The sequence below is a fragment of the Lontra canadensis genome, unplaced genomic scaffold (assembly GCF_010015895.1).
Source record: "Lontra canadensis isolate GAN:19392208 unplaced genomic scaffold, GSC_riverotter_1.0 scaffold34, whole genome shotgun sequence".
NCBI lineage: Eukaryota > Metazoa > Chordata > Mammalia > Carnivora > Mustelidae > Lontra > Lontra canadensis.
This window is the reverse complement of record NW_022631028.1, coordinates 10,963,232-10,988,537: the sequence shown is the minus strand read 5'-3', so window position 1 is coordinate 10,988,537 and position 25,306 is coordinate 10,963,232. Positions and strand designations below refer to the sequence as shown.

The following is a 25,306-nucleotide window of genomic DNA, read 5'->3' as shown; positions in this document are numbered from 1 at the left end:
CCTTGCCTTCCAAATAGTCATCAAAGGCTTTTTTTTCACCCCTTAAACTGAAAAATTATGCTTCTTGGCAGTCCAGCAGCAGCATTTACATTGAGAATGCTTACTAGGGAATTAGTTTTTGCTGATAATTTTTTATAAGTTTATGCTACATTTGCTCCATTCAAGAGGTTTCCTGAGTTCTAAGGTTTATTTTATTCTTTGATTTTTAGCATATGTTAGATATCACAGTGTACTTTCAGCCTACCCATAATTATTAATGATCTACTTATTTATTTTCACCTGGCATGGTTTATCATATCATGTACTATTTAGCATTTACCCCCCTGCCCAGGGTAGAGTAGGTTTTAAATTATATAAAAAATTCCATTAGCGTCATCATCTGAGAAAATATAGGGAAAAAGTTAATAAGCTCCTCTTCTATTTCATTTCATGCACATTGAATTTTCTTAGCATTTATTTCAAAGATGATTTGGCTTATACATCCATTTACTGTTTATACCTGTAACATGTTCTGGAAATGGAATTTTTCCCTGGGAGACACCTATATCATTAGATGAACAAATAATTGGATAATCAAGTAAATCTAGTGAAACTTTAAAATTTTTTTTAAATAGAAGAAACTCAAAATTTTATTGTCATCAAGGTATAAATATGAACTTGAAACTATCTACAGTGAACTTTGTGTTTTTTGGGGACAAATCAACAATTTGTGGATTAACTATACCCCTGATATCCTCTCTCCCCTCATACTCCCAAATAGACTATGTTCTCACCTGCCTTAGGGTCTTTGTATATGTTTAAGTGCCCTAGTATAAACCATTTTTTATAACCCTCTTTTTTTAGATAGCTTGTACTCATGTTGCAAATCTCAGCTCAACTATTAATTCACCAAAACTCCAGAAAATCATAGATTCCTCTATGTGCTTTGAGCTAGCATTATTATATTATAATCTTACATTGATTTATTATACGCATATGATTAATGACTGTATGGACTGTTGTTTTTTTCACCATTGTATCCTCAGCATCGAAAGTACAGGTGGATAAGCATAGATAGTTTTGGATGAATTATCTTATTTTTAAAAGATAGGGCATTTCACGGGGCGCCTGGGTGGCTCAGTGGGTTAAAGCCTCTGCCTTCAGTTCAGGTCATGATCCCAGGGTCGTGGGATCGAGCCCCGCATTGGGCGCTCTGCTCAGCGGGAAGCCTGGTTCCGCCTCTCTCTCTCTCTACCTGCCTCTCAGCCTACTTGTGATCTCTGTCTGTCAAATAAATAAGTGAAATCTTTTTATTTAAAAAAATAAAAGATAGGGCATTTCAAAAGGAACTTAGGGAATTCTTTTTTTTTTTCTTAATTTAATTTTAGATTTTTTTTCAGTGTTCCAAAATTCATTGTTTATGCACCACACCCCGTGCTCCATACAATACGTGCCCTCCATAATACCAAACCACCAGGTTCACCCAACCCCCACACCCTCCCCTCCAAAACCCTCAGTTTGTTTCTCACAGTCCACAGTATCTCATGGTTTTTCTCCCCCTCCAATTTCCCCCAACTCACTTCTCCTCTCCATCTCACCATGTCCTCCATGTTATTCCTTATACTCTACAAGTAAGTGAAACCATATGATAATTGACTCTCTCTGCTTGACTTATTTCACTCAGCATAATCTCCTCCAGTCCCATCCATGTTGATACAAAAGTTGGGTATTCATCCTTTCTGATGGAGGCAAAATACTCCATTATATATATGGACCATATCTTCTTTAGCCATTCGTCCATTGAAGGGCATCTTAGCTCTTTCCACAGTTTGGAGACTGTGGCCATTGTTGCTATGAACTTTGGGGTATAGATGGCCCTTCTTTTCACTACATCTGTATCTTTGGGGTAAATACCCAGTAGTGCAATTGCAGGGTTATAGGGTAGCTCTATTTTTAATTTCTTAGGAATTCCCACACTGTTTTCCAAAGTGGCTGCACCAACTTGCATTCCCACCAACAGTGGAAGAGGGTTCTCCTTTCTCCACATCCTTTTCAATACTCGTTGTTTACTGTCTTGTTGATTTTGGCCATTCTAACTGGTGTAAGGTGGTATCTCAATGTGGTTTTTGATTTGAATCTGCCTGATAGCTAATGATGATGAACATTTTTTCATGTGTGTGTTAGCCATTTGTATGTCTTCTTTGGAGAAGTGTCTGTTCATGTCTTCTGCCCATTTTTTGACGTGATTATTTGTTCTGTGTGTGTTGAGTTTGAGGAGTTCTTTATAGATCTTGGGTATCAGCCCTTTTTCTGTAGTGTCAATTTGCGAATATCTTCTCCCATTCCATGGGTTGCTTCTTTGTTGAGTTGACTGTTTTCTTTGCTGTGCAGAAGCTTTTGATCTTGATGAAGTCCCAAAAGTTCATTTTCACTTTTGTTTCCTTTGCCTTTGGAGACATACCTTGAAAGAGGTTGCTGTGGCTGATGTCGAAGAGGTTACTGCCTATGTTCTCCTCTAGGATTTTGATAGATTCCTGCCTCACATTGAGGTCTGTTATCCATTTCGAGTTTATCTTTGTGTATGGTGTGAGAGAATGGTCCAGTTTAATTCTTCTACACATAGCTGTCCAATTTTCCCAGCACCATTTATTGAAAAGACTGTCTTTTTTCCACTGTATGTTTTTACCTGCTTTGTCGAAGATTATTTGACCATAGAGTTGCAGGTCCATATCTGGGCTCTCTACTCTGGAACTTAGGGAATTCTTATAACTTAGGGAAATGTCTCCTGCTTCTTAAATGCCTGTGTATGCAATCAGAATATGCCTGTCCCGTTACTAAAATCTCCATTTCTCAGTAAATCTCTGATCAGCAGCATTGAAGAGGGAAAGGGTGGAAATTGCACCGTTGTGCTTTGAGAGGGAGATTTTAAGGGAAAGAAGGACGGGAAATGTCAAAAAAAAAAAAAAATAGATTTGACTCTGCCTCTGCCCAGTTCTTGTCTATCCTCTGTATTTGAGGAAAGGGGTGTGGGGAAAGGAGAGTTTAGGAAAACAACACAAAGAAATACTAACAAACTAATTAATAGACAATAAACTACAAGCTATTTGTTATCCAAAGAATTAATAGTGTTCCTAAAAATGTTTTATTTGAATCTAAATATATCTAAGTAAGGGATGCAATTTTATTGATAAACATGTTGAGAAATAATCTATTGATTTACCACATTTTGACAATTTTTTTCAGTTTTATTGAGTTATAGTTTACTAATTTTACTTGTGTTTTTCTGGACACACTTCTCTTACCTTTATCACGGTTAATCAGCAATTAGCTATACTGTAACCATTAACAATGAAAAATTGATGGGGACAGGAACTGGTTTGATATAAGTGAAACTTTCCTTGGGAATTGTCTTTTCCTTTTTTATCTTCTTTAATGTTGGAGAATTTTCAGTTGCATCTTGGTAAGAAATTATAGGATAGTCTAATTAATAGTATAGGTACTTAAATTATTAGCAGTAAATGTCTCTCATTCTTGTGAAAGAATTTGGACTTTAGAATTATAGTCATGTTATTTGGCCACTTCAGCCTGTGGTCCTATTTAATGTGGAACATTTAAACATATAGCTGTATGTCATAATAACTGCATTTTAAGAACTATTATATTCTACCCCCAAAATGCACAGATCAGAAGTGTATGACTCCATGAATATTTACAAAATGAACACACTCAAGTATCCAGCACCAAAATCAGGAAACAGTATGACCTTCATCTCAGAAGTCATCCTTTGAAAGGCAACCATAATCCACACTTGTAATACAATAGATTACTGTAATGTGCTCTTTGCTATCCAGTTTTTATCTTTGAAGTTGAGGCAGCCACGTTGATCTAGAGTTATTACTCATTCATTCTCATGGTCTAATAATATTTGCTTAAGTGAGTGTCCTGCTAATTCATCTACTTCATTGTGATTCTGATTAGGTTGTTTTTATTTTGAGTAGCACTGCTACATTCTTATAAATGTCTTTGTTGAGCATATGCATGCATCTCTGTAGGGTGTATACTTAGGAGTGGAATTGTTGAGTCATAAATTATGCGTATGCCCTGCCTTAGTGGATACTTCTAAATAGTTGCCCAGAATAGTCCTACTAATCTATAGTGCTGTTAGCATAATGATTTCCAGTTGTCCCACATCCTCAGTAGGACTTGAAATTGTCTCATTTCTTCTGAAGTTATCTATAAATGGTCTGTGCCATGCAAATTTATTTAACCTTCATAAATAAACTTTCTAAACTTATAAAAATAACTTGCTTCACATGTATATATCTGTTACCCTGACTTGGGTTTACATTCTAGAGGGCAGAGACCATGTATTAGGTACTTCACTGTCCTGGAGTGGACTTAACATGGCAAGCACTCGATGAACTTTTTTGTTAAGGTGGATCTTTAAGGCTGTATATTGATCCTTTAAAAGAATAGATACGGTAAGAAAGAAGCAGTTGAAGAACAATACAAATATGTTCTGTTGAATGAGACAGAAATTAAAGAGGCATCCTTTCTAAATTTTGATAAATTCTACTTTCCATTTATGTATTCATCCATTCATCTTCATGTTAGTGCTGAAAAAAAAAATCAGTGGTTCCTACTGTTCACGTGTCTTATTTAATTGCTTCCTTTCTCCACTCTACATTGTAATTAGATAATTAAAAATTATATTTCCCCTGATGGTGAGCCTAACTACATTTCTTCAGGAAGGTGGTTTGGTTTTGACATGAGCTAAGTTTTTTCTCTCTTCACCCACCCATACCATAAGTGAAAAGAAGTGACACATCCAATATCTGTCTCTTCCTTATAGTTTCAACAAATATAACCAGCCATTGTGCCTTTTAGATGTATTTATGTGTCTAAGGACATAAGGAAGGTCCAGTTCCAATTTTCTTTTACCGAACTGCTTTCAAAATAAGCAAATAAACATAGGGAAGAATAATAACTCTCCCAATGGCTTGATGGAATTTAATAGTAACAGTTCTTACCTCCCTGAAAAGAAGAGATTTCTATAGAAATGATAATCAACCTCCTGTGAGTATATGGAGCTCATAAAACTGGAAGAGTTTCTAAAGGTCAGCAAGCATTGAAGGTTTTGTCCTGGGGATAAATTTCTAAATAACCCTGAGGAGAAAAGAGAGGGAGGGAAAGAAAAAAGTTCAACTTGATGAAAGTAAAATGTGCAAACTTAACAGTTTTTGGATTATCACTTAATTACAGCCATCAATCACCTCACGTCTGCTTTCTCCCAGTACCCAAGACATCAGGCAAAAGCCACACAACCTGACCAACAGAGAATGCATAGCCCATTCAAAATCCAAAGCCTAGGAAATAATATTTAAAGAATTGCCCTGTAGGAGATCTTAGGAAATTGCCTAAAAGCTGGAGAATGGAATCCATCTTTCAAAAAAAATACTAGGAAAACCCAAGAGTACTCCTATCCTTTTAATTAACAAGAGAAACACCATTGCTTCCTCTGTGTACCAGTTTAGAGATGTTTCGGTTGGTGATCATTTTCAAAGAGCTTTGCTTTCCAAATCATTTTATTTTCATTCATATTTTTACTAATGCGTGGAACTGGCCTACAGTAAGTAATTTTATGAACATGATTTTATATTCTTTTAAAATGCAGACCATTTGAAGTTGAGCTTTTAGAAATACATTTGCTCCATTAATTGGTGCTAGATGATGCCAGCAAATGTCTTTATGGACAGCTGTTATTTTTAGGGTTTAAAGTGTTGTAATTTCTTCTTATTGAGGGGTTCATACTGACTACTCCTAAATTCTGTATTGAACAAATTAAATAGCGTTAGGCTTTTTAAGCACCAATGTGATCAGAAAAATGTTTCAACCATGGTAATCCTCTTGTCCTGCTGTATTTATCTCTCACCAGATACCTAAATGCTTCCCTCCTCTTCTCAGGCAGATAATTGCATAGAGGTTGGAACCAAAGAAAAGAGTTGAGCTGGTGCTGAGCAGTGGATATAAAAAGAAGTGTCACCCTAGTGGAAGTAAATAGACTCTGAGACCATAATCTCTGCCCTTATTTACTTTTGAAGCCATAAATGCTCAGGGGAAATCTTGTCGTTTATTTAGCTACAGGAATCTATGTGTGCAGCCACGTATGGTTTTTAACTTGCTTTTATTTCCATACATTCCATTATAGCAGTCTTGAACCTCCTTGGTCTTCTCTCTAAATATGGGTTTTATCCCAATGGTGTTGTTGGCTACAGCCTTCAAGAATTCTTCCCATTTTCAAAATGACAGTGTGTTCATTACCTGTTTTTTTCCAACAGAGTTCATCTGGTGATTTAATGATCAGAAACATTCAGCTGAAACACAGTGGAAAATATGTGTGTATGGTGCAGACGGGGGTGGACAGTGTTTCATCTGCCGCCGACCTCATAGTAAGAGGTAGACATTAATGCCTCAGTGGTTTTTGTTGTTGTTTTGTTTTGTTTCGTTTAATTTTTTTTTTTAAATCTCATATCTTAACTGATCATTCCTTACTGGAGGAAAAACCATGAGACTGCATATGAACATGTGAGTTGTATTATTGATTTGATTCCCTCCCCCCAAATAGACCAGAGACTGTTATGATAAGGATGGGTGCTAATTCAACGAAATAAATATCTCAGCTCTGCCCTGCGAATAGCTCTCACTGTAATCAGCATTTCACAGGTGTTACCAAGCTGATGTGTTTTTGAGCATGTCATTAATGCAGCAGTAGTGTTTAATATGAAAGAGAATAGTGATAATGTGTATATGACAACTTCCAAAAACCCCAGATCATCCAGAATGCCTGATGGAATTTGCCAATCTGAGTTACTGTCCAAGGTACTGATTTGCTACTGGGCTGAAAATGACCAGAGTGCGTGATAGACTAAAACAGCTCTGGAAAGCAAACTGGTAACTACAGAGGTGCACCGGTAGATTAAAGGAAAAGACATCATGCCAAAAGTAAATGATGTTGTATTTGGAAGGGTGCAGAAATCCTCAAAACGTGGGCATCATTTGCAACCCTAGAATACTATGATTTTGATATTACTGACTCCCGTCCAGATTGAATATCTAACAACAGAAATGTCCAAAAGAAAATGCAGTAGTTGTATTGCTAGGGAAATACCCTTTTGCGCTAAGTACTTTTGAAATTAGTATCCGTTGTCGGTATTATATTGATCATGTGGCATTCTTCACTTGGGTAGAAGATGATATTATGGAATTGCTGCCCACTTTTGCATTTTTGCCTTTCTTAGGTTCACCTGGGCCACCAGAAAATGTGAAGGTGGATGAAATTACAGATACCACAGCCCAACTCTCTTGGAAAGAAGGTACAGATAACCATAGCCCAGTTATATCCTATTCTGTTCAGGCGAGGACACCTTTCTCCGTGGGTTGGCAAACTGCCACAACAGGTAAAGGGAAAGAGTCAAATGCCGTTGGTACCTATAAATGGGTTTTAAACCAGTGCTAAAACCTGCAGAATGTCACTTCTCTGACATATTCCTTTTCAGTGCCTGAGGTTATTGATGGGAAAACACACACCGCTACAGTCGTCGAGTTAAATCCATGGGTGGAATACGAATTTCGGGTTGTAGCCAGTAACAAAATCGGAGGTGGAGAACCCAGTTTACCCTCAGAAAAAGTAAGAACTGAAGAGGCAGGTTAGTGTTTTTGTTTTCTGAGTAAAATAGGTTACTAGGTTTCCCTGGGTGTGTATTTCCATTTCTCTCGAACTTGGCCTCCAGGCCAGCAGGGGATTAACCTCAATAATCCATTGTTGCAATTATCTGACCTACCTAATAGCAGAACTGGCCATATGGCATTTGTCAGAAGACACTCTTGTAAGTGATTCTGATGTAATGTGACATTTCCAAAAGTTCAGTCCATCATCAGCGTTCATTAGTGCATGTTGAGTGAATATATTTTTGTCACTTAAGGTTATAATTACTATCTGACATAGTCACCCTGTTAACAGGGGAAATGCTGTTTTCATTTATAACAAGCATTGACAAATTGGTAGGATAATGACATTTGGGAGTTCTGCTGCTAGGAAATCTCATTTTACCACCAAGCTCCATGAATGAGCTCAAGTGACTGATTATCAGGAATATTTTGACCCCTCAACTATTAGATTAAGAGAGAATCATTGTTAAAATGTTATGTTTTGGGTGACTATTAGTATTAACTTTAAGCCTATTTTTATAACTCTAAAAATACCCTAACATTGAAATTGAAACTTAGGATGTGTTTGTAGTATCAGATTCCTGAGGCCTCTGAGAGGTTCTATAGACTTTCCTTTTCAGAATCTGTAATATTAATTAATGTTGATTAAAATGATGTTTGAAGTATAGCTAGTATGTCACTTTAGGAACTGAGCCAAAATAGAAGTCAGGAAACATGTTCCAGTAATTTTAATGATGTTTTTTCACTCAGGACAATGCATGTGATATTTATGGCAGGAATTGTGAGAAATAGGAGAACCACACCAATCTTTGCAGTCCATTTGTTTATTCATACAACACATACTTATGGAGTATCTACTGTGTGATCAGCACTTTCTTGATATTGTGGCTACCACTCTGAACAAAGACACACCTTCAGGAACTTCTGTTCTAGTTGTGTCATAGAAATTACTAAGCATAAAGTTCTCAGTGTAAACAGGGAATTTGATACCCACGTGAGGTGTATAAACAATACCTCATAACAAGATTTGAGGATTTGAGTCTAGGTCTTTTTTTTTTTTTAAGCAAAGTCAGTATTGATACAGCAATTATATCTGTAATGTGAAAGAGTCACAAGGGAAATGTTCATGCTGGGTTCATTTCCCATCATCCCCAGGGAATCACTTTCCCTTGTTGTATTGACCTCTATCCTGAGTCATTTTTTTCTTAATGTTTGAGGTGTTGCGGAGCTATGAAAGTTTCATACAAATATAAATTATTTGATGATCTCCTCAAAGATAAATATGCATATATGGATATTGCATGTATGTCTCACATGATCTAGATACACACACACACCCATATGTATAATGTGCCAGTGATCCAATTACTTCAAATATTAGAAATAAGCAACATTGAATCAAATGCAAATAGGGTTTTATCTCTGTCTCTCTGACCTACACAGTTCCGGAAGTGCCTCCTTCAGAAGTCAGTGGAGGTGGTGGAAGCCGGTCTGAGCTGGTGATAACTTGGGATGTAAGTGTCCGGACAGCAATCTCCCCCTCAGGGGTTTGCTCTTCCCATCACAGCCCCTGGTGGTGCTGGTGGTGGGCCATAGTACTAGTAGCTCACCCTATGCTAATCACTATTTCTAGAACTGATTTGGTTTTTGTTGTGTTTTTTTTTTTTTTTTTTTTTCATTTCACTCTTGCAACATTTTATAGATGAAAACACTAAGGCATAGAGAATATTAAATAATTTGCCCAGGGTCATTTAGCTGGTAAACATGGGGTTGAGAGTCAAGTCCTGGCTGTTTGCTCTCAAGCTGTCCTCACGGCTTTCCACGCAGCTGTAACCCCACTGATGATGTTCACCCACTGATTCCAGCAGGTGCTTGCTTCCTGGCCATGCTCTCAGCTCTTGCTTTATATTGTAATTAGGAAAAAATGTAATTAGCACGTTTAAAGTCAGAAATCATGAGAATCGGCTGTGTTATTTGAAGATGTTGATGGAAAAATAGAAAGTTAAGAGATCATGAAGGAGTGTCAGTAGGAATTGTTGACATGATCTAAATACAGCTTTGACCTTAATACGTTATTTTTACTTTCTTTTTTTTTTGTAGTTTTAGTCCTTTGTACTTAATCATCATATCAATAGGTAATTTTTTTCCATAAAGTCAACATTCTGGATTAGATGATTTTTATTTGACTCAAGTGATGAGGTATATTCAACTGAAAGTATATCTTATGATACAGAACTCACATTGGAGCTACAGGGTGCTTAAAAAAATCTGAATAACTTTAGAAAATTCCAACTAGTTATCTGGATGGCTATGAAAACGTAGCGTATGTCTCTTTAAAGCACCTGACTGTGCCACTGACGTTTTTCTCCTTTTTTTACAGAACCTCTTAATACAATGTCAATTATTATTTGATGGGTTTTGCAAAAGACTAAGGATTAGAACTCATTTAATTTTGCCTGGCCCTCATGTGTAAGGGTGAATTTAATATGTCTTTCCTTTGTAGCCAGTCCCCGAGGAACTACAGAATGGTGAAGGTTTTGGTTATGTTGTTGCCTTCCGCCCTCTTGGAGTTACTAACTGGATCCAGACAGTGGTCACATCTCCTGATACCCCAAGATATGTCTTTAGGAATGAAAGCATCATGCCATTTTCACTGTATGAAGTTAAAGTTGGTGTTTATAATAACAAAGGTGAAGGACCATTTAGCCCGGTGACAACCGTGTTCTCTGCCGAAGAAGGTATGGAGACTGTATGGTTTGTGTTATCAGTAAATCTAGTAAATGCTTTGTGACTTCAGATAAATTTCTTCCAAAGAATAATGACTGAAGCCACAGTTAGATTCACAGTCCAGGTAATAAACACTAACCAGGCCGACTTGAAGTACGAGGCTCAGTAGCTAGTCAGAGGATGTAACTCTTGGTTAAAATCTGTGGATGATGAGTACATTTTGAGCTCCAGCTTGTGAAACAGGGCACAACGCAGCTTTCCACAGCCTTCTTCTTTGGGGGATAAGATTAGGATACTCTCTTCTAAGTGCTCCAGTCTCAATTCTTATGGTGTTTCCTATGACCTGAGAATGGGATGTTAGCAGAATGGAGAGGGAGGCCTAAAGTATGACATGGAGAGGTGTGCAGTGTACAGGCTTAAAGATGTGATACACTGGTTCCAGCTAGTGTAGATTCATACATACTCCACTCTGGAGCCATGCTATCTCTCTGTCTTTTCTTAAATTTGCCCTAACTATGGTATCTCCTTAGAAAATATGATTATTAGGAGAATCATATGAAATTGCCATTTTATAGGAAAAAAGCAGCTGAATATTGGCTATCACATGGGGTTCTACTTAATAAGAATGATAAGAGCTAGCATGTATTGATGCTTACCATTGCCAGACTTTACCTAATTTGGATTTTCTAAGGAGGAATTACATGTGGGTACTATCATTATAGCCCATGTATACATAAGAAAATGGAATTTTAATGAAGGAAATGAATAAACTAGCCATACTCCATACAGACTTACCAAACAAGTATTTTAATCAAGAGCCTTTGCTCTGAACCATTCTGAACTCATGAAAGGTGACTTTGCAGTGTCTTCTCTACCCCAAGACCATGCAGTAAATTGCAGGAGGTGGTCCACAGTTGTCATGTCTAAAATAATAAGAAGACTCAGTTTTTTAATACCACCTATTCTTATCCTCTCTTTTGGAGTTCTGAGAGAAAAACAAACAAGTAGTATTAAAACCTTCACAAAAAATAAGAGCCTTTATATTCATAACCAGACCCCGTTTCCAAGACTAGCCAAGGATTTTCCTTGTAAGGGCAGCAGTCTGAGGAAGGATGGTAGTTAACCAGGGAGTTTTCAAGCACTGCCTACCCTGTGCATTCTGGACTGGGAGGGCTGGAGGTTGGACGGAGGGACAACCAGAGCCTGTTACCCTCTCCCTCCCCCCTTGCACTTTCGTCCTCCTGTTATTATTCTTGCCACCACTGATGAGTTGAATAAAGGTCTTTCTGTTCCAAACATCAGATAGAGATTTGACTTTTCTATGAAAAAGTGAAGGATTTGTTGGATACTATGACTTACTGAATCAAAAGAAGATTTGAACAGCATACCTCATAAAGATCATTAATAAGAAAAGCTGTGGGGCCTCAGAAACCCTCTAGCTCTCTAGGGTGCCAGGACTGGATTGACTGGCCTCAAGTACTCCTCATCTGTCCAAACCAAGTTTCGAATTATCAGGACAGAAAATCTAATAGGCCCTTCCTTGGACCAAGATTCTGCCTCACTATCAATCAGCACAGCCCAGAAGAAGGATGATTTAACACAGAAATGGATATTGGAAGAGGGGAAGTCCCTGCTCAGATCTGTGCTGTGAGACAAGAGAATGACTATGAGCCCCTCAAGCTAAGAGTTGTTTATTACAGAGGGATATTTGTTGTGTAATAAGTTCTGTGCATGTCTGTCTACTCCTTCAAAAGAGTAAATGTCTGGAAGTTGCTGTATCTCATTTAAGTGTGCCCCTCTTGTGGGCCTTGGATACAGAAGGCACTAACTAAATGCTTATTGAATAAATGAACTCTGTAGAGCATGACTTTGTTTGGCAAGACAAAATTAAACAAACAAACAGGCAGCATTTGTGTGCATTGAAATGTCCAAGCAAGAGCTGTGGGATGGAGGGGAAAGAAATAAGGAGCTGGTGGAGAGAACATAGGGAAAGAAGGGAAGAAAAGATACCAAGAAAAAAGTGCAACAGAGGAAAGAGGAGTTTTCTGCTGCTGTTTAGCAAGGAAAAGTCTATCTACTCCCAAAGTGCGGAAACAGATCAAGACATGGTTTATGTTTTCAAATGTTTTGATAAAGTGTTTTATTGGATTTTTGAGTATGTTAAAGCGCCTTTTCAAAAATAAGACCTTCAATAGATTTTTAAATTAACTACCAAAATAATAATTGTATTTCACTTTCTGTTGCCAAACAGAGCCTACAATAGCTCCGTCTCAAGTATCTGCAAATAGCCTATCTTCCTCAGAAATTGAAGTCTCATGGAATACCATTCCTTGGAAGTTAAGCAATGGACATTTGCTTGGCTATGAGGTAATTTCTTTTAAAACTAATAGACTGCCCCTCCAATTTCCGCCCACTCACTTCTCCTCTCCGTCTCCCCATGTCCTCTGTGTTATTCCTTATGCTCCACAAGTAAATGAAACCATATGATACTTGACTCTCTCTGTTTGACTTATTTCACTCAGCATAATCTCCTCCAGTCCCGTCCATGTTGATGAAAAAGTTGGGTATTCATCCTTTCTGATGGAGACATAATACTCCATTGTGTATATGGACCACATCTTCTTTATCCATTTGTCTGCTGAAGGGCATCTTAGCTCTTTCCACAGTTCGGAGACTGTGGCTATTGCTGCTATGAACATTGGGGTACAGATGTCCCTTTTTTTCACTACCTCTGTATTTTGGGGGTAAATGCCCAGTAGTGCAATTGCAGGGTCATAGGGTAGCTCTATTTTTAATTTCTTAAGGAATCTCCACACTGTTTTCCAAAGTGGCTGTACCAACTTGCATTCCCACCAACAGTTTAGAGGGTTTCCCTTTCTCCACATCCTCTCCAACACAAACCATGAGAAACTGTGGACTCTGAGAAACAAACTGAGGGTTTTGGAGGGGAGGGGGAGCGGAGGTTGTGTGAGCCTGGTGGTGGGTATAATGGAGGGCACGTATTGCATGGAGCACTGGGTGTGGTGCATAAACAATGAATTTTGGAACACTGAAAAAAAATAAAATTCAATTAAAAAAAATAAAAAATAAAACTAGTAGACTGTATATGTATGTTGCCATGGTACCTTGTCTCCTTCCATTTAAAATTCTTTTTAACAACGACATTTAAAGTCTGACTTCTGTTGAAATTCTACTAGCACGTTGTCCCATGTAATTATTAGTGGTTATTGAGTTTAACTTAATAAGCTGAATGAAAATAACTTGGGATAGAAAGAAAAAACAGTGGAGCTTTCCATTCCTTGGAAGTTAAGCCACCCAGTGGGCTGGGTGGCACAATCAGTTGTGCATCGGACTCTTGGTTTCGGCTTGGGTCGTGTTCTTAGGGTGATGGGATCAAGCCACAAGTCGGGCTCCATTTTTGGCATGGAGTCTGCTTGAGATTCTCTTTTTCCCTCTTCATCTGCCCCTCCCCTTTGTCTCTCTCAATCTCTCTCTCTCTGAAAAATAATAAATCTTCAATTTAAAAAAAGAATATGTAAGGAAATCAAATATCAGATGAGCCAAATCTTTTAGATGGATTGACTAAAAAATAAGAGTGATATTGAACTATAATATTTAAGTTCAAAAGATATTTATGCCAATAGGAAATCATTTTCGTCCAGCTCTTTCTTTGTCTTACCTTCTTGGTGGCCTTGTTACATTGTACGATTCTCTGTTAGGCTCTCCAGAAGATAACTGTCTATAACTTAATTCTTGCCTTCAGTCTGTAACCTAATTCTTGCCTTTAACGAACTCTGTTTGGAGAAGTAAGATGAGAGATCTGAAACAGCGTGGCACAAGACCAAATGTAATGACCATCAGAATAGGTAGCAGAGGAAGTATTTGGATGATCAAGAGTAATGAGTAGTCTTGAAAGCTGTCATAGGTTTAATGGGACTTTAAAGGAAAATAAGCAAAGAGAGAAGATGGAAAATTCCAGATTAAGCATGGCATGTTGGAGGACTAGAGGGAGTGGTGACCCACCTGCTGAAGAAGGTTCCTATAGGAGGGATGACTGCAGATAGACACAGGAGAGCCAGGTCACATATGGCTTTGAATATTGAGAAGAACTGTTCTGACTCGGCCCCAGGTTTAGTAGGGAGCTGTTAGAGCTGGAAGGAGTTGAGCTGAGAACTGGCAAGATAAAAACTAAGTCCTTTTTCTTTTTTTTTTTTTTTTAAGATTTATGTATTTATTCCCTATAGAGAGAGAGGATGCAAGCAGGGGAAGGTGCAGAGGGAGAGGAAGAGAGAATCTCTAGCAGCTCCTGCTGAACACAGAGCCCCACAGGACCCTGAGATCATCACCCAAGCCCAAATCAAGAGTCTGGCTTTTAACCCACTGAGCCACCCAGGCACTCCAAAAGTAAAGTCTTAAGACTTCTCTGACAGTGATATTGTAAGAATCATAGTTCTGATTTCATCCCCACCCACAGCCATCTTTTTAAGGACCCTCCCTCATGCTTGTCACTCCTGATTCAGGGGCAGGCTCACACAAGCATATATGCAACACAGGACCATATACCCCTCCACTTGCCCACATAACCTCCAACTATGACACCGGGGTGGCCACATGATCCATGGACAATCAGGCGGACCTAGTCAGATTCTTGTTTGATATGTTGAACTAAGCAATATAGAGATTGTAATTACTGAGTGTAATGCAGTGATATGTGGAATTTAGGACTCGGTTCAGGCTTCTCAAGTTAAGGCCATGGGCAAGTGGGACAAAGCTTGTCGCAGGTGAGATGAAGCAGATAGACTCTGCTGCAACTCCAATGAATGGAGGAGACAAGGACCCATGGAGCTGTAGGGACAGCAAGCAAAACAGAATAGCTCTTCGATAATTGTCCAGTTCTCAAGTAGACTCGCTGTATTCTTTTTCATAATGTCACCTTGCCCTCCTTTTCAATTGAATTGAGAGAGTTTTTGTTCCTGGTAACCAAACATTGACTTGAATAAATATCAGTGATAAAGCAGAGAAAAGATAGGCTAGAACAGCGGTGCTCCACGATGGCATGGTGGACAGCCTTCACCAGAATTACCTGAATTGTTGCTAAAGATGAACCCCCAGAGCCCTCCCTGGACTCACTGAACCCAAACATCTAGAACTGGGTCTTGTCAATGTAGATTTTTAGTAGGTATCCATAGGGAAATGTCTTCCCACACCTTCAATACAGGAAACACAGAAACTTGACCAGGGACAGAACTGCCCAGACTTAAAGAAGTAAAACACCACACAAACACCACAAACTGCCTTGACCAGCATCTGAAAGGAAGCCAAGAACATTTAGTTGGAAAGTTCCTTTAATTCCATGACAGTGAATGTAAGAAGCAACCCCTACTTTCTGCCCAGTGATCAGAGAAATGGAATTGTGGGGGAAAGGTAAGTGGGATGGAGGGAGATGGAAAGGGAAGCAGTTCTGAGCTCAAAAGTGCATGGCATCTTGACTGCCACTTTACTGGTTGTGCTGGAAAAGTCGCATCAACTTTGTGAGCCTCGTTTTCCACACCTGCAGAATTGGGCAGTAATTGGCCTAACCTTATTAGGATTTAGGGAGTACTGAATAGTATTAGACACTTATGTGCTTCTTGCCATCTACGGCTCATAATAGTAAACAATTCCTAAGTGCAAGCCCTATCTCAAAAGAATTGCTGAAATATTAATTTATAGAATTCTCCCCAGTAAATATCCTCAGGCAATTTTTCCACTCTAACCTTCTTTGCCTCAAGAGAGTTTATGATAGTTGTCAAGAGGGGTTGCCTGCAAGAGCCTTTTCTCCCTAGGTTTGTTTGCAAAACTCAAGCCCTTAAGGAGTTAGTTCCATGTGTCCTGGAGGGTAAGAAGAAAGCAAATGCCACTGAGAAAAAAATAGAAGTGAAATTTCAGGTGACCTTGGTGGAAACAAAGATCTGATGCTTACAAAATCTTGGGAGGCCCATATCTTTCTACCTGGCAGTCTCCATGTTGGTGGTAAGACCACAGGAGGGAACAGATCTATTTCCCACTTTCAGCAATGATCAATGATTTCCCATTCTCCAAGCATGGTCCGGGAACTAAAGGGATCAAATCAATGTAATATTAAGTTTTCTTGGCAAGGTTTTGGGAATGGGCGCCCCAGCAGTGACTGAGGTTGAATTTCTCATTAGCTGAGCAGGATATGAAACTCGGTGGTAAATCAAATTAACTTAAGGAAAATAAACAAACACATTTTGCATGCCTCAGACAATGGACGGAGATGCACATCCCCGTTAATAACCTTGCCCTTTACAAACCACAAGACAGGATCATAATTCGAGAGCCGGTTGTAGTTTGTGAAATAGTTAAGAGAAACAAGAGAATATACGTAAATGGACTTTGTGGTTTTCAAAGCACCACAGCCAAGGTAGCAGTTGCTGGCAATTTTTTGGCAGCATGGGGACAGATAGATGTTAATTTTGCAATACATAAATGTAAGCTGATAAGAATATTCTATAAGAAAGCTGAGTTATACCTCTTTTGTTTATGTCATGAAAGAGAAAACCAAAGAATCCAAAGAGAGCCAGCATAGGATCTTATTAAGTCCACACCGTCTTAGAATTAGACAGACTTGCATCCAACTCCACTAGGATAGAGGATGAGCTCCACCAGGGACTGGGAAATCTGCTTGTTTATTCAGTGATGTACGCCAAGTGCCAGGAGTCCTATCTGGCACACAGGAGGCATGCAAAAAAATATGTGTTGATTGAATAAATGCAATTTTGACTCCACTATCTTGCTGCTGTGGCCTTGAGCAAGTTATTAAAGCTCTCCAAAGCTCAGTTAAAATAAAGATGATAATAGTAAATAACACACTGCATCATTGGAGAATAAAATGAGATAAAGCAGCTACTGTCAAAACGGCTGGAAGAGACTTGGGCTTTTCTCTGTTTTGAGCATTGGTCACTGGGATAATATCTCTTTGGAAGGAAAAATTGGAAAAAGCAGTGAAGAAACATAGAAAGACCTAGTATAATCCAAATGCGTGGTTCAATGCTGTTGTTTGTGTTGGTGCTGGTGTGTTGCCCTCAGTGTAGGAGGCAAAAAGATGAGAGAGGCAAAGAGAAAGTGGGACTTACTTTGACATTATTTGTGGGTTGGGGTGCATGGCAGCTTGCCTGTCTGAATAGAGCCGCAAACCTAACATCCAAATGCAGCATGAATAAGGTGTTGAAGGGAAACAACTAGCAAAAATTTCTTTCCATGAATCATGGAACACTATATCACAAACTAATGCTGTTCTGTATGGTGACGAACATAACATAATAAAAAAATAAATTTAAAAAAATGTTTTCTTTCCCGAGTGCTTGTTAAATAGGAAGAGAAAGATACGCTAATTTGGAGAATCTTAAGAAATATTTTATGTAATTACACGAAGATAAAAATATATATTTTCTTAGGTTCAATAATGATTTACACAGTAACATGGAAAAACAAATGACTTAGTGGAGTGGTTAATTACCAGTCGTGTGGCTAACTTTCTGGGTTGCAGTTTCCCCAATATGGCTTTAAAATTGTTAATAGCTCCTGCTTTTCTCTCATCTCAGCGAGGGTTGATCATGTGCCACGTCGCATGCTGAGCACACATCATCATTAGCATCCAGACTAATTTTCTTTCTGATTTGACCAAGTAGTAGTTGAGGAGCTCATTTCCCTGGGCTCCAATTTATTTCATCTGCTAAGCCGTAACACTCAGGCTCAGATCTTTTCTTGTGCCCTTTGGATAAGAACCCGAGATGCAGACATGATAAAGAAGATGCAAAGGGTTGAAGTTCATGGGTAGCAGGTGCCGGAGGAACAAAAGCTCCAAAGTTATAGCGTGATTTCTCCCATCAGTTTCTGAAAGCCATTATGTGTCTTGAAAAATAAAACTGGAGAGAATGACCTTGATAAGTGATTGAAACTAATGTCTACAATTGTGAGATAATATAGATTAGCACTTTTGGGGGATACTTAGTGATTTTTTTAAATGCATGGGAGGGGAGCAAAACCAAAAAAATGTGTGCAAAATGCATGGCTATTAACCTCACTGATACCGATGAAGTTTTAGAATATAAGTGAGGTTCTGTGGGGTGAGGTCTGGAGCTGATGACCAAAAAAGAATTCTTGAGACATCTTTGGTGCAAAATGGTAGTTTATTAAAGCAGGGGGACAGGACCCATTGGCAGAAAGAGCTGCTTCCCCCAGGGGTATGAGAGGTGGCTTATAATTTACTATGGGGTTGGGGGAGGTAAGGAAAAGGGAGAGTTTGAAAGAACTTTCATATGCTAAAGAGGACCCACAGGATACCTAAGGTCTTGCCATTTCAAGTTAAGGTTGTTTTTCCTTTTAATAAGCCATTAACAGTAAGGTATAGTTGGGAGATTCCTGGAGGAATGCCACATTCTTGCTATCACACATCCTTATCAATGAACTTTAGGTTTAGAAGAAATTTAACTTTATTTACATTTCCCTCTGCCTCAGCCTCCCTCAATTTTATGGAGGGGAAGATGATGTTAGGCCTTCAGGAATGGAGTTAGGGATCTTTGGAAGTTAGGCTATTGATAAGAAAGCTTCTTCCTTGTAAATCACTAGGACATTTGTAAATTGAGGGAGACTCAGGTCTTGCAGGATTGTGATCTCTACAAGTTAACTATTTGTTTTTCCTTTAGGGCAGCCAGGAGTGCCTGAGGAGTGTCACCTATACCCCATGGGGGGGGGGGGGTTGTGGGGTGTCAGCATGTGGGCCTCTGCTTTGTCCTCTGCTTGCTTTCTGTTCCCTCATCAATACCTTTGTCCAGACTCCTGTTCTAAACAGCTGTAGAGAATGTGGTTGGTTTCAAACATTTTAATCACAAAGGGAAAAAGATGTCAAATATTTATTTTTTGAGAGTGTGAAAATTCTACTGGAAAAAAAAAAGAAATGTACATTAAGTCTAATTCCATACTACCAGGCAAAGAATTAACTGATTCTAGAATTAATTCATTCTAGAATTAGTCAAATGTAACTTGGGAAAATTGGATAGAAACTACTAAGACACATTTAAACAAATAGGAAACAGGCAAAAATGAATTCAAGTGAATGAAATGCAGACTTTAGGCTCAGAGGAAGGATTGGTTATGCTAGAGAGAGCAGTCACTGTGTGTGAGCCAGAGTTGCTCAAAGGGAGCTCTGTATGTGTGGTGGTAGTGGTACATGTGTGTGTGTGGCGGGAGGTGTGTGTTTGAGCTATAACTGACATACAACATTATTTTAGTTTCAGGTATACAACATAATGAGTTGATATTTATAAAAATTGTAAAGTGATCATCACAGTCTAGTTAACATCCATCAGCATACATAGTTACAAATTTTGTGTATGTGTATGTGTGTGTGATGAGAACTTTTAGGATTTCCCTTCACAATTACCTTGCTATGCATGAGATCCCCATGACTTTTATTTTATAACTGAAAGTTTGTGTTCTGTGTGTGTGTGTGTGTGTGTGTTCTTTGTTAGGGCAAAGGTAGTCCCTAGCAAACTATGTCCCCGCATAGGGATGCAGGGGAATAAATATCATAGCCTCTCTCCTCCTACACTCCTGTCTTCTATTCTCCTGTCTTCTATTGGCCAAATCCAGTGAGAAGCCAGAGGGCCAAGGTCATGCAACACATCGGTCAGTCCTCCAATGACTGAGAACCATGTAAGGAAGAATAGAAGATAGATCCACATTTGTCTTCCAAAACACTATTGAATTCATTTTTCTTGCCTTGTCTTTATCTAAATACATTTGAAGCTAAGTTGAAATATTTGTCTCTCTGAAAATCTTTAAGTATAAACAAAATTATTTTAGTCTACTAAAATAGTATTTCTGACTTAATACCTGTACTTTAATGGCTAAAGAAAGTGCCATTTTTCAATACATTCCTTTTATAAATTGCATTCTGTGTTAAGTTTTAATTAAGTGACATCTCATGTGCAATAATATTAAGGACTCCTTAGAGCAGGGACATTAGTTTTTGGAACAACCAAATTACTTGCAGAAACAGAGATAGCATTTTAAATCCTAACATTCCTCAAGTTTGTTTCTCTGTACTTATCTAGATAGAAACACATTGGCCTGTGATATGATTTTATGGTTCTGAAGAAAGATAATTATATTATGTCATCAAGAAATTCAGAGTTCCAATGTTTCATAGATGCATAGAATATTAGGACTTGAGTACTTAGCTTAGTGAATAAAAGGAAAATAATTATTTCTCTCTACTGTATCCACCCAACACTTCTTATACCAAATAATGTGGGGTTTTTTTCTCTACACTGACTGGTTCTCCTACACCTATTGGGCATCCTAAAATTGAGTTCAATTCTGACACCATAAACCTAGAGTTAGCTTCAGATACCACAGATTAAGGTCTAGTCCACAAAACTGCTGGTCCCTTACCTACCCCCTCTGCCCCTCAACACCCTTCAGATGCCAGGCCTCCTATACTTATGATTGGCTATAAATCTGGAGTTCCCACAACCTCTTCCTTGAGTTTGAGATCTTGCTAGTACAGCTCACAAAACTCAGGAAAGTGCCTTACTTACTATTACATATTTATTATGAAGGATACAACTCAGGAACAGACAAATGGAAGAGAAACATAAGACGTGGTCTGTAGAAGGACACACACAGAGTTTTCATGCCCTCTCCAGGAGCTCTACCCTCCCAACACCTTAGTGAGTTCACCAGTCCAGAATCTTCAGTTCGGGTATTTTAAAGGAGGCTTCACTGCAATTGTTCTGGATTAAATCAATGATCATTGGTTAACTGACCCAACCTCTAGTCCCTGGTCAGGAGGTGGGGCTGAAATTCCCACCCTCTACTTATTATAAGGTTGGTTCCCCTGGCAACCAGCCCCCATTCTAAAAATATCCAAGAGCCAGCAGCCACCAGATAGCTCATTAGCATTTAAAAGGAAATGTCTAGTGTTTGGGGATCTATGAATTTCTGTGGTGGAAAGGAAGGAGGCATTTTAGACTACATTTGTTAAGTCATTAAGAACTCAACAATACTGAGTGCTTAGTATGTGCAGGCTTTGCTTTGGATGGTAGAGCTATGGTGATTACCAAGACAGAAAACTGCCTCAGGTGTGTGACCAGAGCTTGGCATCTGCCCCTCCTGCTGTCTGCCATGCCAAGGAGTACAGCTGTCTCTCTTCACATGTGCACACTCCATACTAGCAAATCAAGGCACAGTGATACACAGATATTCCAGAGGTTGAGCTACACTCAGGTATATGGTGATGGAAAAATGTTGAGAGCCACAGTTATTCTGACCACCTGCTCCTCTGCAGTGGATTTACCTTTTATTCCACACACCGCTCTCCCTGCAGCCCCCGCCCAACTCAGATTTTACCACTTGAAAATATGTGTCTTCAGTTCTGGAAAATTCTCAGACCTGTTCTCTTTAATTGTTGCCTTTTGCTCCATCTCTCCTGCAACTCTGGTTGGAACTTCTCATTTGATCTTCCATATCTCTTTGTTTTCATAATTTTTATTTTTTTCTCCATGTTGTGGATTTATTAACTCTCTTTTCCTTTTTTAAATTTAATTTAATTTTACTTTTTTCAGTGTTCCAACATTCATTGTTTATGCACCACACCCAGTGCTCCATGCATTACGTGGCCTTCTTTAATACCCACCACCGGGCTCACCCATGCCTCCATTCCCCTCCCCTCCAAAACCCTCAGTTTGTTTCTCAGAGTCCACAGTCTTTCATAGTTTGTCTCCCCCTCCAATTTCCCCCAACTATTAATTCTCTTTTCAATCATGTAGTCTTTAGCTTAATTCTGTCACTAACTTTGTTAATACTGTATTTTTCTGATATTTTTCAAATCCATCCAGTTTTCTTTTTTTTTTTTTTTTAAATCTTCTATTCTTGGCAACATAGATTCAGTCCCTTCTTTAGTGAATTTGGACATTTTAAATATACTTATTTTGAGATCCACTTCAGATCAGTATCTTGTAGCTAGACTCCCACGAGCCTAGCCTAGTCAGCTTTCTTTCTTATTAGCAGAATTCTTTATGTATTTTGTAATATTTTTCTCTGCTTGTCTTTAGTACATGCAACTTTCATGTTCTTTCATTGTTATACTAACTTTTTTTCCATCAAGTGTTATACAAATACATATATATATGTATATATGTACATATATATATTTTCTCTATCTCTATATAGATATCTTTTTTTTAATTGAAGTATAGTTAACAGACTGCACAATTATATTTGCAGAAGTTTTCCTTCAGTCTAGATGGTTTCCTTTCTTCTTCCCTGCATTGTGGTTTTTTCTATAAAATCTGAATTAGCACGGACTTACAGTCTGTTTTCTCAGGTATGGGACTTTTACCATTTAAATCCAAACACAACTGAGGGGAAAATTTGGTCTTTGTCTTTATTTCATTCTTGATTTTTCTCTCCTTTATTTTTCTTCTTTTATTTATTTATTTATTTGTTTACTTTTCCCTCCTTAAAGAAAAACTATCTACCCTTATTAAATATTTTTGAGCAAAATTTTATAGGACATATTTTATTAACTACTCATAGAAAATTGGGAATATTAATATACTGCTTTGGTTCTTTATGTTTGATTTGTATGCACATTTATTCAGTTTTGTAAGTAAAGCTATGTAAGGAGATTACATAATCAATTCCAATGAATATCACATTCCAATTTGGTACAAATTTTCTCTATGGTCTAAATATTTCTAATTCATGTCAGCAACTAAGATACAAAAATAAATCTCTCTTTCTGGTACATGGAGTACTTCAAAAGCATACTGCTATCAAGAACCTTAAGTGCTTTTTATAAATAAATTTATAAGATATATTCCTTATGCCTATTAAAAATTGTTTTTATTTCTTCTTTAAATCAGTCACCTGAGGAATACTTTCTTAGGCAACTTAAATTGAGGTAATTTGACATACCTGAAAAAGAATGGCCTATAAGCAGAGACCAGTGTGTATGACAGGACAACCCTGATTGAGTTACTTAACTCCTGGGGGCCTCTGAGGTCCCATCTGTTAATTGAGGGTTTCAAAAGCTCGTAATTATGTGATTTCTTTCCCCAATCTATGCTATACCCAAGGCTGCAAGTTTCAGGCTGCCTGTAACATGTTATTCTAATTGCTGACTCTTTGTCATTCTTCATTAATAAGAGGATAATGTTTTTAAGGGCAGGGAATGTGTCTTACCATTTTGGAGTCCTCTAAACCTAATATTACCTAGTGTTTACTATTGTTGAATTTGGAATGTGTACCAGTTTTTAGTATCCATTAACAGTTTAGGGGTGCCTGGGTGGCTCAGTAGGTTAAGCATCTGCCTTCGGCTCTGTTCATGATCCCAGAGTCCTGGGATCAAGCCCCACATCTGGCTTCCTTCTCAGTGGGCAGGTACTTCTTCTCTCCTCCCAGCTCCTGCTTTCTTTTGCTACCTCTCTCCCTCTGTCTCTCAAGTAAATAAATAAAATATTTTAAAAAATAATTTACTTGGCTGTGGCTTTATAAAAGACAATTTCGTACATTATCCTTAATTAATGAAAAAATTCTTTGTGATTTTCTATTATGCTGGGTTCCCTAAGATACATAGATTTTTTTTTTTTTGCTAAAATATCATCAAGTTTCAGTGTTTAATTCAGTTCTTTAAAGGTGTAGAAATTTCATATTCAATTTAGTCCTGATCATTTGGGTTTATATCCTTCTTTTGAGGTTTATATAAAAATTAATAACTTTTCCAAGAGTAATGCACATATACATATACATGGACACAGCATTTTACATGAATTTAAGGGGTCCTGTATGTAAATATAAATATGAATGTAAATATAAACACAAACATGTACATACATATACACATATACACACATGCATATATATACACACACATACATACACATATGTAGGGAAAATATTGCCCTAGTACATTATTAGTGCACTAATTTAGGATCATTATTGAAAAATAAGATTTTTCTACTAATTTTTTTAACTAAAGAATTTCATAGTTACCCTTTTTTTTTTTTTCCCCCCAAAACACTGTAACTTCTAGTGTATTTTTCCCAGAGGGCTAAAGCTAGTTACCCTAAGCAGATCATAAACAAGCTTTGTTTGGACCACACAATGACTTTAAAAAAATTGAGCCAACTCTAAATTTGGGCCATTTCACATTAAAATAAAGGTTTCTCCTTTTCTTAAAAACAAACAAACAAAAGGGGCTCAGTCTGTCAATTTTCCAACTTGATTTCAGCTTATTCATGAACTCAGGGTCAGGGGATTGAGCCCTCCATTGGGTTCCATAGTCAGCAGTTTCCTCTCTCTCTCTCTCTGTCAAATAAATAAATAAATCTTAAAAAAACAAAAGACCTCTAACCACTGGATCTTCCTTCCCTCGGTAGAGCCAAGTAGTAACTCCCTAAGATGGAACTTGGCTGTCTATTTTGCCACAGTCCCCATAAGTGTCTACTGCCTTCATGACTGATGGCTAAGAATCAACTGCCATTTTCATTGTGCTCAAACAGCTGTTGACTTCCACAAATTATAGAAATGGTCTTCTGTTTTCATATTTTGCTATCAAGAGAAGATAAATGAAAGTCAGGGCACATGTTGCAAGAAATATGGGAGAGAGCATATGCATTTCTTTATGAAAGCAAAAAAATATGTACCCAGTCTGCCTTACATATTTATGTTAAGTGTTTGGGCTCTGCTTTACATGATTAAATGGTGATATCCAGTCTCAGCCTGAGGAATGCTTGTACTTTTCCTGAACAATTTGGTGGTCATGTTGCTGTTTCTATTCGTGTTGGTTTTGCTTTGACTTTCT

The 25,306-nt window shown here is 38.0% G+C and overlaps 1 protein-coding gene across 1 annotated transcript in view; it reads left to right on the top strand.

Annotated features, from left to right (window-relative positions):
• The window catches only part of CNTN3 (contactin 3), a 337,742-nt gene that overhangs the window by 293,331 nt on the left and 19,105 nt on the right, over positions 1-25,306 (top strand). The window contains exons 14-19 of the mRNA XM_032867417.1: positions 6,318-6,435; positions 7,278-7,436; positions 7,536-7,685; positions 9,151-9,221; positions 10,211-10,445; positions 12,686-12,801. Coding sequence (XP_032723308.1) covers positions 6,318-6,435; positions 7,278-7,436; positions 7,536-7,685; positions 9,151-9,221; positions 10,211-10,445; positions 12,686-12,801 — 849 coding nt within the window. The remainder of the gene's footprint in view (positions 1-6,317; positions 6,436-7,277; positions 7,437-7,535; positions 7,686-9,150; positions 9,222-10,210; positions 10,446-12,685; positions 12,802-25,306) is intronic.